General features: G+C 57.3%; 1 protein-coding gene across 15 annotated transcripts in view; it reads left to right on the forward strand.

Moving 5' to 3' along the window:
* The window catches only part of LOC148645824 (synaptotagmin-7-like), a 92750-nt gene extending 80237 nt beyond the window's left edge, over nt 1-12513 (forward strand). For 13 of the 15 annotated variants that reach the window (XM_088611382.1, XM_088611381.1, XM_088611383.1 and 10 more), the window contains 2 exons: nt 2501-2700; nt 3398-12513. In XM_088611382.1, coding sequence (XP_088467508.1) covers nt 2501-2700; nt 3398-3502 — 305 coding nt within the window. In that variant the 3' untranslated portion in view covers nt 3503-12513. The remainder of the gene's footprint in view (nt 1-2500; nt 2701-3397) is intronic. The other 2 variants (XR_015928128.1, XR_015928129.1) reach the window with 2 other exon arrangements.
* The last annotated feature ends 2182 nt before the right edge of the window (nt 12514-14695 follow it).

The raw sequence follows: 14695 nt of genomic DNA on the forward strand, positions 1-14695 counted from the left end.
CCGTGTCTCTCTCCTCTCTCCCCTCCCTGTGTGTCTCTCTCCTCTCTCCTGCCCTGTGTGTCTCTCTCCTCTCTCCTGCCCCATCTCTCTCTCTCCTCTCTCCTGCCCCATCTCTCTCTCTCCTCTCTCCTGCCCTGTGTCTCTCTCTCCTCTCTCCTGCCCTGTGTGTCTCTCTCCTCTCTCCTCCCCTGTGTGTCTCTCTCCTCTCTCCTCCCCTGTGTGTCTCTCTCCTCTCTCCTGCCCTGTGTGTCTCTCTCCTCTCTCCTGCCCCATCTCTCTCTCTCCTCTCTCTCCTGCCCCTCTGTCTCTCTCCTCTCTCCTGCCCTGTGTCTCTCTCTCCTCTCTCCTGCCCTGTGTCTCTCTCTCCTCTCTCCTGCCCCGTGTCTCTCTCCTCTCTCCTCCCCTGTGTCTCTCTCCTCTCTCCTGCCCTGTGTGTCTCTCTCCTCTCTCCTGCCCCGTGTCTCTCTCTCCTCTCTCTCCTCCCCTGTGTGTCTCTCTCCTCTCTCCTGCCCTGTGTGTCTCTCTCCTGCCCTGTGTCTCTCTCCTCTCTCTCCTGCCCTGTGTCTCTCTCCTCTCTCCTGCCCTGTGTGTCTCTCTCCTCTCTCCTGCCCTGTGTGTCTCTCTCCTCTCTCCTGCCGCGTGTCTTTCTCCTCTCTCCTGCCCTGTGTCTCTCTCTCCTCTCTCTCCTGCCCTGTGTGTCTCTCTCCTCTCTCTCCTGCCCCGTGTCTCTCTCCTCTCTCCTCCCCTGTGTCTCTCTCCTCTCTCCTGCCCTGTGTGTCTCTCTCCTCTCTCCTGCCCTGTGTCTCTCTCCTCTCTCCTGCCCCGTGTCTCTCTCTCCTCTCTCTCCTCCCCTGTGTGTCTCTCTCCTCTCTCCTGCCCTGTGTGTCTCTCTCCTGCCCTGTGTCTCTCTCCTCTCTCTCCTGCCCTGTGTCTCTCTCCTCTCTCTCCTGCCCTGTGTGTCTCTCTCCTCTCTCCTGCCCTGTGTGTCTCTCTCCTCTCTCCTGCCCTGTGTGTCTCTCTCCTCTCTCTCCTGCCCTGTGTGTCTCTCTCCTCTCTCTCCTGCCCTGTGTGTCTCTCCTCTCTCCTGCCCTGTGTGTCTCTCTCCTCTCTCCTGCCCTGTGTGTCAATTCAATTCAATTCAATTCAAGGTGCTTTATTAGCATGACCGATGGGTACAATCAGTGTTGCCAAAGCAAATAAAAATAATAAAATTAACATTAAACAAAACAAAAAATAGAAGTAAAATAAAATCTACAGACATTTACAACAAAGACATATGGGGCAGGAGAGACAGATGGGGCTCTCTCCTCTCTCTCCTGCCCTGTGTCTCTCTCCTCTCTCCTGCCCCGTGTCTCTCTCCTCTCTCTCCTGCCCTGTGTCTCTCTCCTCTCTCCTGCCCTATGTGTCTCTCTCCTCTCTCCTGCCCTGTGTGTCTCTCTCCTCTCTCCTCCCCTGTGTGTCTCTCTCCTCTCTCCTGCCCCGTGTCTCTCTCTCCTCTCTCTCCTCCCCTGTGTGTCTTTCTCCTCTCTCCTGCCCTGTGTGTCTCTCTCCTCTCTCCTGCCCTGTGTCTCTCTCTCCTCTCTCTCCTCTCTCCTCCTCTCTCTCCTCTCTCTCCTGCCCTGTGTGTCTCTCTCCTGCCCTGTGTCTCTCTCCTCTCTCCTGCCCCGTGTCTCTCTCCTCTCTCCTGCCCTGTGTGTCTCTCTCCTCTCTCCTGCCCCGTGTCTCTCTCTCTCCTCTCTCCTGCCCCGTGTCTCTCTCCTCTCTCCTGCCCTGTGTCTCTCTCTCCTCTCTCCTGCCCCGTGTCTCTCTCCTCTCTCCTGCCCTCCCCAGTTCACACTTGCACACTCCAGCTCACTCTACAGATCACATTGCGGCAGTGTGCTGTTACAGCTCTCTGTCATTAATCAGTGTAGTTTATTTATATATACAGTAATTAAACTCATTAGTAGGCGTAATTGCAGTGGTAATTAGTCTTCCTTCACGTGGCCGTGGCTTAGGGAAGAGTAGGGAAGAGTATTGCTGTATTGAAACCTCTTTAAATTTTTCGGCTCTTTTGGAAATGATTTTTCTCCTTTGTCTTTAATGTTTAATTGTTCTAATGACTCAGTAATTCTGAACCCTCGTCTCTTTCTCTCTGCTCCTGCTCCCACTCTCCCTCTCTCCTGCTCTCTCTCCCTCTCTCCTCTCTCCTCTCCCTCTCTCCTCTCTCCTCTCCCTTCACCCCCTCTCCTCTCCCTTCACCCCTCTCCCTCTCTCCTCTCCCCTCTAACCCTCTCCCCTTTCCTCTCTCCTCTCCCCTCTCCCCTCTCCCCTCTCCTCTCCCCCCTCGCCTCTCCCCTCTCTCCTCTCCACTCCTCTCTCCCCTCTCCCCTCTCTCCTCTCTCCTCTCTCCTCTCCCCCCTCGCCTCTCCCCTCTCTCCTCTCCACTCCTCTCTTCCCTCCCCTCTCCCCTCTCTCCTCTCCTCTCTCCTTTCTCCTCTTTCTCTCTCCTCTCTCTCAGACCCCTATGTGAAGGTGTGGCTGATGCACAAGGACAAGCGCGTGGAGAAGAAGAAGACAGTGGTGATGAAGCGCTGTCTCAATCCCATCTTCAACGAGTCCTTCCCCTTCGACGTGCCGACCGAGCGCCTGCGGGAGACCACCATCATCATCACCGTCATGGACAAGGACCGCCTCAGCCGCAACGACGTCATCGGCAAGGTGACCAGCTGACCGACTGACGCTGACCGACTGACACACTCACTGACCGACAGGCTGACCGACCGACATGCTGACCGTCTGACACACTGACTGACACGGTGATGACTGACACACTGGCCGACTGACATACTGACACACTGACTGACACGCTGACGACTGACACACTGGCCGACTGACACACTGACTGACACGCTGACGACTGACACACTTACCGACTGACACACTGACTGACACACTGGCTGACTGACACACTGACACACTGACACACTGACTGACACGCTGACGACTGACACACTTACCGACTGACACACTGGCCGACTGACACACTGACACACTGACGACTGACACACTTACCGACTGACACACTGACCGACTGACACACTGACTGACACACTGGCCGACTGACACACTGACTGACACACTGGTCGACTGACACACTGACCGACTGACACACTGACTGACACACTGGCCGACTGACACACTGACTGACACACTGACTGACACACCGACTGACACACTGACACGCTGACGACTGACACACTGACCGACTGACACACTGACTGACACACTGACTGACACGGTGACGACTGACACACTGACCAACTGACACACCGACTGACACACTGACTGACACACCGACTGACACACTGCCCGACTGACCCGGCCTGTCCTGCTGCCTCCCGCTCTCTCCCTGCAGATCTACCTGTCCTGGAAGAGTGGCCCGGCTGAGGTCAAGCACTGGAAGGACATGATCGCTCGCCCGCGGCAGGCTGTGGCCCAGTGGCACCAGCTCAAGGCCTGAGCCGGCTGCCCCAGCGGTCCTCCCCCAGCCCCTCCACTCCTTATGCACAAGACTGACTCGCTGCCAGGCTGCGAGACACGGGTACAAGTAGCCATTGACGAGACTCTATCTCCGTCCCACTGTCTCTCTCCTCTCTCTCTGTCCCACTGTCTCTCTGCTTTCTCTGCCTGCTGCTCTGCCAATCTGTCTGTCTCGACCTGTCTCTCCTGTCCCCCGCCCTGTCTGTCACTCTGTCCCCTGTCTGTCTCTCTCCTCTCTCTCCTGCCCTGTGTCTCTCTCCTCTCTCTCCTGCCCTGTGTGTCTCTCTCCTCTCTCTCCTGCCCTGTGTGTCTCTCTCCTCTCTCTCCTGCCCTGTGTGTCTCTCTCCTCTCTCTCCTCCCCTGTCTGTCTCTCTCTTCTCTCTCCTGTGCTGTCTGTCTCTCTCTTCTCTCTCCTGTGCTGTCTGTCTCTCTACTCTCTCTCTCCCCCCTGTGTGTCTCTCTCCTCTCTCTCCTCCCCTGTGTGTATCTCCTCTCTCCTCCCCTGTCTGTCTCTCTCCTCTCTCTCCTGCCCTGTGTCTCTCTCCTCTTTCTCCTGCCCTGTGTGTCTCTCTCCTCTCTCTCCTGCCCTGTGTGTCTCTCTCCTCTCTCTCCTGCCCTGTGTGTCTCTCTCCTCCCCTGTCTGTCTCTCTCTTCTCTCTCCTGTGCTGTCTGTCTCTCTCTTCTCTCTCCTGTGCTGTCTGTCTCTCTACTCTCTCTCTCCCCCCTGTGTGTCTCTCTCCTCTCTCTCCTCCCCTGTGTGTATCTCCTCTCTCCTCCCCTGTGTGTCTCTCTCCTCTCTCCTGCCCTGTGTGTCTCTCTCCTTTCTCTCCTGCCCTGTCTGTCTCTCTCTTCTCCTCCTGCGCCGTCTGTCTCTCTCCTCTCTCTCCTCCCTGTGTGTCTGTCTCCTCTCTCTCCTCCCTGTGTGTCTCTCTCCTCTCTCTCCTGCCTGTCTGTCTCTCTCCTCTCTCTCCTCCCTGTGTGTCTGTCTCCTCTCTCTCCTCCCTGTGTGTCTCTCTCCTCTCTCTCCTGCCTGTCTGTCTCTCTCCTTTCTCTCCTCCCTGTGTGTCTGTCTCCTCTCTCTCCTCCCTGTGTTTCTCTCTCCTCTCTCTCCTGCCTGTCTGTCTCTCTCCTCTCTACTCCCTGTGTGTCTCTCTCCTCTCTCTCCTGCTCCTCTCTCTTGGAAGGGGGACGTCCTGGTGTCAGTCTGCTGCTCTGTCAGTGTCCACGCCATTTCTCCCTCTCTTTCCCAAACCCAACCAAACTGGACCAGACCGGACCGAAACCTCTGTCTGTGTGCACACTGTCACACAGCCCCAGGACGCAGCCCCAGGAGACTGACCCAGGACACAGCCCCAGGACGCTGACCCAGGACACAGCCCCAGGACACAGCCCCAGGAGACTGACCCAGGAGACTGACCCAGGACGCTGACCCAGGACATAGCCCCAGGACGCTGGCCCATGACACAGCCCCAGGAGACTGACCCAGGACACTGACCCAGGATGTAGCCCCAGGACGCTGGCCCAGGACACAGCCCCAGGACACAGCCCCAGGACGCCGACCCAGGACGCCGACCCATGACACAGCCCCAGCACGCTGGCCCATGACACAGCCCCATGACACAGCCCCTGGACGCTGGCCCAGGACGCTGGCCCAGGACGCTGGCCCATGACACAGCCCCAGGACGCTGGCCCTGGACGCTGGCCCAGGACGCTGGCCCAGGACGCAGCCCCAGGACGCAGCCCCAGGACGCAGCCCCAGGACGCTGGCCCAGGACGCTGGCCCAGGACGCTGGCCCATGACACAGCCCCAGGACGCTGGCCCAGGACGCTGGCCCAGGACACAGCCCCAGGACACAGCCCCAGGACGCCGGCCCTGGACGCCGGCCCAGGACACAGCCCCAGGACGCTGGCCCAGGACGCTGGCCCAGGACACAGCCCCAGGACACAGCCCCAGGACACAGCCCCAGGACGCTGACCGGAGCAGAGAGAGGAGGAGGAGGGATGGGCTGCTCTGTGGTTCCCTCTTTCCTTGTACAGAAGAACTGAAGACATCAATCCAAGAGCTCTTCCAAACTTTTTTTTAAAACGAGAAGCAAAAAGCCAGAATTCCTCGTTGGACGCCGGCGCCCGCCTCCCTCCCGGGCCTGTCCGGGGACGAACCTGGGGGGCAGGGACGCTGAAGCGGGACTCTCGGGGTCTCGCCCCGTTCCCTTGCCCCTGTGGCCCCCCGCTGTCCCTCTCCCACCTCCCGCCCCGCGGGGGGTATCTGCACTTTTTAACCGAAATGCAACGATGTCCTATTTCAGGGGGGAGTGTGAAAGGGTGGGCCGCAGCGGAGGGGGTGGAGTCTGGCTGGGGCCTGGGGATGGGGGTCTGGGGGTGTTGGGGACCCTCAGTTTTGAGCATGGGAGGAAGGGGAGACTGTGACTTCTAGACACAACAGGACTGACGCCACTCAGAGCCAAGAGCATCATGGTAGTCAGACTGAAGCTCCAGGACAGCACTGAAGACATTAGTCCAGTGACACAGGATACCGAGGGCATCATTCCAGTGACACGGGACAGCACTGAGGGCATCAGTCCAGTGACACGGGACAGCACTGAGGGCATCAGTCCAGTGACACAGGATACCGAGGGCATCAGTCCAGTGACACGGGACAGCACTGAGGGCATCAGTCCAGTGACACAGGATACCGAGGGCATCAGTCCAGTGACACGGGACAGCACTGAGGGCATCAGTCCAGTGACACAAGATACCGAGGGCATCAGTCCAGTGACACAGGACAACACTGAGGGTATCAGTCCAGTGACACGGGACAGCACTGAGGGCATCAGTCCAGTGACACGGGACAACACTTAGGGCATCAGTCCAGTGACACGGGACAGCACTGAGGGCATCAGTCCAGTGACACGGGACAACACTTAGGGCATCAGTCCAGTGACATGGGACAGCACTGAGGGCATCAGTCCAGTGACACGGGACAGCACTGAGGGCATCAGTCCAGTGACACGGGACAACACTTAGGGCATCAGTCCAGTGACATGGGACAACACTTAGGGCATCAGTCCAGTGACACAGGACAGCACTGAGGGCATCAGTCCAGTGACACTGGACAACACTTAGGGCATCATTGCATTGACACGGGACACTAAAGGCATCAGACTAGTGATACAGGACAACACTTAAGGCATCATTCCAGTGACACAGGACACTGAGGGAATCAGTCCAGTGACACAGTGTTTCAGGCAGCAGGGGGCAGTGTTTCAGGCTGTCATTCCAGACTCCACCTCAGTCTCATAGCTCAACCCTTTAATTGTTTTAAGCATCTGGGGTAAAACCCGATGTGACTCCTCCCTATCAGGGTTCAAGAAAGCATTATTCTGAATAATAATAATATTAATAATAATAACAATAAGAGTAATAATAATTTTATGTTTACATTTAACTGTCGGTCTGTGTGTGTGTGCTTGGCGTTATTTTTCTCTGCCTGGTCTACAGCGAAAGTTCAGACGGGCGATTTAGTTTTTAAGACTTTCTGTACAGATTGTTTAAATATTTGTTGTACACAGAAGTTTTCATTTGTCACTTTCAATGATGAAGAAAACAATAACAATGATGATGACGATGATGATGATGACTGTCCTTCTTGAATAAGGGCCTCGATATCCGAGCTGTTCCTGCAGGGGGCCGGGAGCAAGCAGGCAGGCAGATGGGCGGACAGGCCGGAACACTGCTGGGCCCTGGCGCAAGGCATGCTGGGACTTGTAGTTCCATCCCACTTCCTCTCTGGATGGAGGCCCGATTCCCTTTGCACTGGGAATTCTGGGAATTCTGCTGCAAGCCTGGAGGCAGTGGGAGTTCAGACCAGTGAAGCCAGGAATGAGTCCAGAAATCTCTCCAGGACCAGGCGAAAGGCGCTATAAATAACTGACTGCGTGGAGGAGCCAAGCTGGCCCCCAGACCTCAGGACTAGCCCCGCAGACAGGGGGTGCTGTGGGAAACTGAGACACCAGCCCTCCCGGCACACGGATCCAAACTCTGGCTGCCGGCGGGACGTCTTGTCCCGCTCGCTCGCGCTCCTCCGGTGTCGGACGGCGGGCTCCTCCCGCGGGCAGCGACCTCTGACCCCTGCCCAGCACCCACCGCAGCTGGGCCGGACGTTCCCTGCCCTCCCTGTACAGCGTGTGTGTCGTGTCGGTATCTAGCGCAGAGCTCGCGGGCTCCGGACTGTCCCTCCGGGCTGTGGGCGGGAGAGCGCGGGAGACCCGCAGACAGGACCGCGCCGCTGGGTGAGGATGTGTGAGGTTAACTGTGCTGCTGTGTCCGTGGAGACTGAGCCACTCCCTCCCTCTGGAACAGCGGGAATCCTGTCCCTCTGTCCCTCCCTCTGGAACAACGGGAATCCTGTCCCTCTGCCCTCCCTCTGGAACAGCGGGAATCCTGTCCCTCTGTCCCTCCCTCTGGAACAGCGGGAATCCTGTCCCTCTGTCCCTCCCTCTGGAACAACGGGAATCCTGTCCCTCTGTCCCTCCCTCTGGAACAACGGGAATCCTGTCCCTCTGCCCCTCCCTCTGGAACAGCGGGAATCCTGTCCCTCTGCCCCTCCCTCTGGAACAGTGGGAATCCTGTCCCTCTGTCCCTCTGTCCCTCCCTCTGGAACAGTGGGAATCCTGTCCCTCTGTCCCTCCCTCTGGAACAGCGGGAATCCTGTCCCTCTGTCCCTCCCTCTGGAACAACGGGAATCCTGTCCCTCTGCCCCTCCCTCTGGAACAGCGGGAATCCTGTCCCTCTGCCCCTCCCTCTGGAACAGTGGGAATCCTGTCCCTCTGTCCCTCTGTCCCTCCCTCTGGAACAGTGGGAATCCTGTCCCTCTGTCCCTCCCTCTGGAACAGCGGGAATCCTGTCCCTCTGTCCCTCCCTCTGGAACAGTGGGAATCCTGTCCCTCTGTTCCTCCCTCTGGAACAGCGGGAATCCTGTCCCTCTGCCCCTCCCTCTGGAACAGTGGGAATCCTGTCCCTCTGTCCCTCCCTCTGGAACAGCGGGAATCCTGTCCCTCTGCCCCTCCCTCTGGAACAGCGGGAATCCTGTCCCTCTGTCCCTCCCTCTGGAACAATGGGAATCCTGTCCCTCTGTCCCTCCCTCTGGAACAGCGGGAATCCTGTCCCTCTGTCCCTCCCTCTGGAACAGTGGGAATCCTGTCCCTCTGTCCCTCTGTCCCTCCCTCTGGAACAGTGGGAATCCTGTCCCTCTGTCCCTCCCTCTGGAACAGCGGGAATCCTGTCCCTCTGTCCCTCCCTCTGGAACAACGGGAATCCTGTCCCTCTGCCCCTCCCTCTGGAACAACGGGAATCCTGTCCCTCTGCCCCTCCCTCTGGAACAGCGGGAATCCTGTCCCTCTGCCCCTCCCTCTGGAACAGGTACAGCACTCTACTGCAGCACAGATCGTAACTCTGCTCACAGAGCAGGTACAGCACAGAGCAGGTACAGCACAGAGCACGGCACTGTTCACAGAGCATGACAGTGGTCACAGAGCAGGTACAGCACAGAGCAGGTACAGCACAGAGCACGGCACTGTTCACAGAGCATGACAGTGGTCACAGAGCAGGTACAGCACAGAGCACGGCACTGTTCACAGAGCATGACAGTGGTCACAGAGCAGGTACAGCATAGAGTACAACACTCTACTACAGAACAGAGCACAACGCTGTTCACAGATAATGTAAAGCACAGAGTACTGCTCTCTGTTCATAGAACAGGTACTGCACAGAGAACGTCACTCTGCTTCAGCACAGAGCGCGTCACTGGTCACAGAGTACAGCACTCACAGCACTGCTCACAGAGCAGATACAGCAAAGAGTACTTTTGACTGCTCAGGTAGAGTGCAGAGTATAGCACTCTGCAACAGCACAGAGAACAACTATATTCACAGGGCACGTACAGCAAAGAGTAGACCACTCTGCTATAGCAGAGAGTACAACACAGTTCACAGAGCAGGTACAGCACAGAGTATAGCACTCTGTTCACAGAGCAGGTACAGCACAGAGTATAGCACTCTGTTCACAGAGCAGGTACAGCACAGAGTATAGCACTCTGTTCACAGAGAACAGCACACAACACTGTTTACAAAACAGGTAAAGCAAAGAGTACAGATCTCTGTTCACAGCACAGACACAACACAGTACAGCTCTCTGTTCACAGCAGACACAACACAGTACAGCTCTCTGTTCACAGCACAGACACAACACAGTACAGCTCTGTTCACAACACAGTACAGCTCTCTGTTCACAGCACAGACACAACACAGTACAGCTCTGTTCACAACACAGTACAGATCTCTGTTCAGAGCACAGACACAACACAGTACAGCTCTGTTCACAACACAGTACAGATCTCTGTTCAGAGCACAGACACAACACAGTACAGCTCTCTGTTCACAACACAGACACAACACAGTACAGCTCTCTGTTCACAGCATAGACACAACACAGTACAGCTCTCTGTTCAGAGCACAGACACAACACAGTACAGCTCTCTGTTCACAGCACAGACACAACACAGTACAGCTCTCTGTTCAGAGCACAGACACAACACAGTACAGCTCTCTGTTCACAGCACAGACACAACACAGTACAGCTCTCTGTTCAGAGCACAGACACAACACAGTACAACTTTCTGTTCACAACACAGCTCTCTGTTCACAGCACAGACACAACACAGTACAGCTCTCTGTTCACAGCACAGACACAACACAGTACAGCTCTCTGTTCAGAGCACAGACACAACACAGTACAACTTTCTGTTCACAACACAGCTCTCTGTTCACAACACAGACACAACACAGTACAGCTCTCTGTTCACAGCACAGACACAACACAGTACAACTCTCTGTTCAGAGCACAGACACAACACAGTACAGCTCTCTGTTCACAGCACAGACACAACACAGTACAGCTCTCTGTTCACAGCACAGACACAACACAGTACAACTCTCTGTTCACAGCACAGACACAACACAGTACAGCTCTCTGTTCACAGCACAGACACAACACAGTACTGCTCTCTATTCACAACACAGCTCTCTGTTCACAACACAGACACAACACAGTACAGCTCTCTGTTCACAGCACAGACACAACACAGTACAACTCTCTGTTCAGAGCACAGACACAACACAGTACAGCTCTCTGTTCACAGCACAGACACAACACAGTACAGCTCTCTGTTCACAGCACAGACACAACACAGTACAGCTCTCTGTTCACAGCACAGACACAACACAGTACAGCTCTCTGTTCACAACACAGACACAACACAGTACAGCTCTGTTCACAGCACAGACACAACACAGTACAACTCTCTGTTCACAGCACAGACACAACACAGACGCTGTGTCTGTTTCTGTCAAGCAGGGCCTGTACAGCCCATGGGAGTTCCGTCTTTCTGTCCGAATGGGAGAGCTTCCCCTCTGAGGAGTGACTCACTCTCCACACCCGCAGTGTGTCTGTCCTCTGTGTGTGTGTGTGTGTGTGTGAGAGAGAAGGTGGGGGGATGGTCTCAGTGTTGCTGGAGTGAGGACGAGAGCGCCCCTCGCAGGCAGGAAGGCACTGCCCTCTCGCCCCTGCTACACCCCCCGCCGCTGTCTCGACTACGGGCACTGTACACCTGTACACTGCACAGCAGTACCTCTGTGTTGTATTCTACTGTACTGTAAAAAAGCATAGTCTGGTTATGCAAAAAAAATGATTCAGCTGCAAAAAAAAAAAAAAAATTAGCTGTGTTAAAGCTACATTCTAGAACGTGTCAGCTGTGTTCTAGAAACATTCAGCCATATTCTAGAACCTGTCGTCTGTGTGTCTCAGAATCGTTCAACCACGCCAGCTGTGTTCCAGAAACATTCGGCCACATCCCAGAAATCTGTCCAGCTGTGTTCCAGAAACATTCGGCCACATCCCAGAAATCTGTCCAGCTGTGTTCCAGAAACATTCGGCCACATCCCAGAAATCTGTCCAGCTCTAATCGAGAGACATTCCAGAAATCTGTCCAGCTCTAATCTAGAAACATTCCAGAAAATCTGGCCAGCTCTAATCTAGAAACATTCGGCAACATTCCAAAAATCTGGCCAGCTCTAACCTAGAAACATTCAGCAAAATTCCAGAAATCTGGCTAGCTCTTATCTAGAATCATTTGGCCACATTCCAGAAATCTGGCCAGCTGTGTTCTAGAAATATTCGGCAACATCCCAGAAATCTGGGCAGCTCTAATCTAGAAACATTCCAGAAATCTAGCCAGCTCTAATCGAGAAACATTTGGCAATATCCCAGAAAATTGTCCAACTGAAGTGTTGAGCTGTTCATAGCAGTCCGGAACTGCCAGCTGTGTTCTAGAACCATCCAGGTCCATTCCAGAATCGGTCAGCTGTGGTCTAGAGTCCAGAATCATTCCTGTGTTGTTCTGAGCGCATTCGGCCACAGTGCCAGCCTGTGCTCTGGAACCCAGCTGGCGTGCTGTGTGGAGCGTGTGGGTGCGAGCGCTGTGTCTGTCTCGAGCTGCGGGGTACACCCCAGGCAGCAGGGGATCCCCCAGACCTCCAGAGAGATGGCCGACGAGGGGTTTATTTATTTTGAATCTTGAGACATTCCATGTACAGAGAGCATGAGTGAGGAGAAGTGGGGTTCGGGGGGGTGCAGACAGTACCCAGGTGGAGGGGAGACTCCAGATCAGACTGAGGCTTCAGTCAGAACAGGCGGAGAGGGATCCCTACAGGCTGATCCCGTGTGGGGTGTCAGAGGGGCGCCTCTGCTCTCTCCTGATGTGGGGCGTCAGAAGGGGGTCACAGACCCTCTGCCTGGGGTGACTCTGAGCTCCAGGTTCCTGCCTCTCCTGATTTCGGGCCGAGCAGACTGTGATCTTACTGTTTGTTCCCACCAGGCTGGAGGTTGTAGAGCTGAGCTCTGATTTTGTTCCACATTAAAAACTGTTTTTAGTAACGAGAGCTGTCTAACGAGTGATCGTCCTGCACAGTCTGAGCTCTGACCACTGTCCTCCACATCCTCCCTCCCTCAGCTCTGCCCCTCGGCCCCACTGCCTCTCTCTCTCTCTCTCAGCTCTGCCCCTCGGCCCCACTGCCTCTCTCTCTCTCTCTCAGCTCTGCCCCTCGGCCCCACTGCCTCTCTCTCTCTCTCTCAGCTCTGCCCCTCGGCCCCACTGCCTCTCTCTCTCTCAGCTCTGCCCCTCGGCCCCACTGCCTCTCTCTCTCTCTCTCAGCTCTGCCCCTCGGCCCCACTGCCTCCCTCTCTCTCTCCCTCAGCTCTGCCCCTCGGCCCCACTGCCTCTCTCTCTCTCTCTCAGCTCTGCCCCTCGGCCCCACTGCCTCTCTCTCTCTCTCAGCTCTGCCCCTCGGCCCCACTGCCTCTCTCCCTCTCCCTCAGCTCTGCCCCTCGGCCCCACTGCCTCCCTCTCTCTCCCTCAGCTCTGCCCCTCGGCCCCACTGCCTCTCTCTCTCTCTCTCTCTCCCTCAGCTCTGCCCCTCGGCCCCACTGCCTCTCTCTCTCTCCCTCAGCTCTGCCCCTCGGCCCCACTGCCTCTCTCTCTCTCTCTCTCTCCCTCAGCTCTGCCCCTCGGCCCCACTGCCTCCCTCTCTCTCAGCTCTGCCCCTCGGCCCCACTGCCTCTCTCTCTCTCTCAGCTCTGCCCCTCGGCCCCACTGCCTCTCTCCCTCTCCCTCAGCTCTGCCCCTCGGCCCCACTGCCTCTCTCTCTCCCTCAGCTCTGCCCCTCGGCCCCACTGCCTCTCTCTCTCTCTCTCAGCTCTGCCCCTCGGCCCCACTGCCTCTCTCTCTCTCTCAGCTCTGCCCCTCGGCCCCACTGCCTCCCTCTCTCTCTCTCAGCTCTGCCCCTCGGCCCCACTGCCTCTCTCTCCCTCAGCTCTGCCCCTCGGCCCCACTGCCTCTCTCTCTCCCTCAGCTCTGCCCCTCGGCCCCACTGCCTCCCTCTCTCTCCCTCAGCTCTGCCCCTCGGCCCCACTGCCTCTCTCTCTCTCCCTCAGCTCTGCCCCTCGGCCCCACTGCCTCTCTCTCTCTCTCTCAGCTCTGCCCCTCGGCCCCACTGCCTCTCTCTCTCTCTCTCAGCTCTGCCCCTCGGCCCCACTGCCTCTCTCTCTCTCTCTCAGCTCTGCCCCTCGGCCCCACTGCCTCTCTCTCTCTCTCTCAGCTCTGCCCCTCGGCCCCACTGCCTCTCTCTCTCTCTCTCAGCTCTGCCCCTCGGCCCCACTGCCTCTCTCTCTCTCTCTCAGCTCTGCCCCTCGGCCCCACTGCCTCCCTCTCTCTCTCTCAGCTCTGCCCCTCGGCCCCACTGCCTCCCTCTCTCTCTCTCAGCTCTGCCCCTCGGCCCCACTGCCTCTCTCTCTCTCTCTCAGCTCTGCCCCTCGGCCCCACTGCCTCTCTCTCTCTCTCTCAGCTCTGCCCCTCGGCCCCACTGCCTCCCTCTCTCTCTCTCAGCTCTGCCCCTCGGCCCCACTGCCTCTCTCTCTCTCCCTCAGCTCTGCCCCTCGGCCCCACTGCCTCTCTCCCTCTCCCTCAGCTCTGCCCCTCGGCCCCACTGCCTCTCTCTCTCCCTCAGCTCTGCCCCTCGGCCCCACTGCCTCTCTCTCTCTCTCTCAGCTCTGCCCCTCGGCCCCACTGCCTCTCTCTCCCTCAGCTCTGCCCCTCGGCCCCACTGCCTCTCTCTCTCCCTCAGCTCTGCCCCTCGGCCCCACTGCCTCTCTCTCTCTCCCTCAGCTCTGCCCCTCGGCCCCACTGCCTCTCTCTCTCTCTCTCAGCTCTGCCCCTCGGCCCCACTGCCTCCCTCTCTCTCCCTCAGCTCTGCCCCTCGGCCCCACTGCCTCTCTCTCTCTCCCTCAGCTCTGCCCCTCGGCCCCACTGCCTCTCTCCCTCTCTCTCAGCTCTGCCCCTCGGCCCCACGGCCTCTCTCTCCCTCAGCTCTGCCCCTCGGCCCCACTGCCTCTCTCCCTCTCTCTCAGCTCTGCCCCTCGGCCCCACTGCCTCTCTCTCTCTCTCTCAGCTCTGCCCCTCGGCCCCACTGCCTCCCTCTCTCTCTCTCAGCTCTGCCCCTCGGCCCCACTGCCTCTCTCTCTCTCAGCTCTGCCCCTCGGCCCCACTGCCTCTCTCTCTCTCTCT

Source organism: Lepisosteus platostomus, chromosome 18, assembly GCF_059453375.1.
Source record: "Lepisosteus platostomus isolate fLepPlt1 chromosome 18, fLepPlt1.hap1, whole genome shotgun sequence".
NCBI classification, from domain to species: Eukaryota; Metazoa; Chordata; class Actinopteri; order Semionotiformes; family Lepisosteidae; genus Lepisosteus; species Lepisosteus platostomus.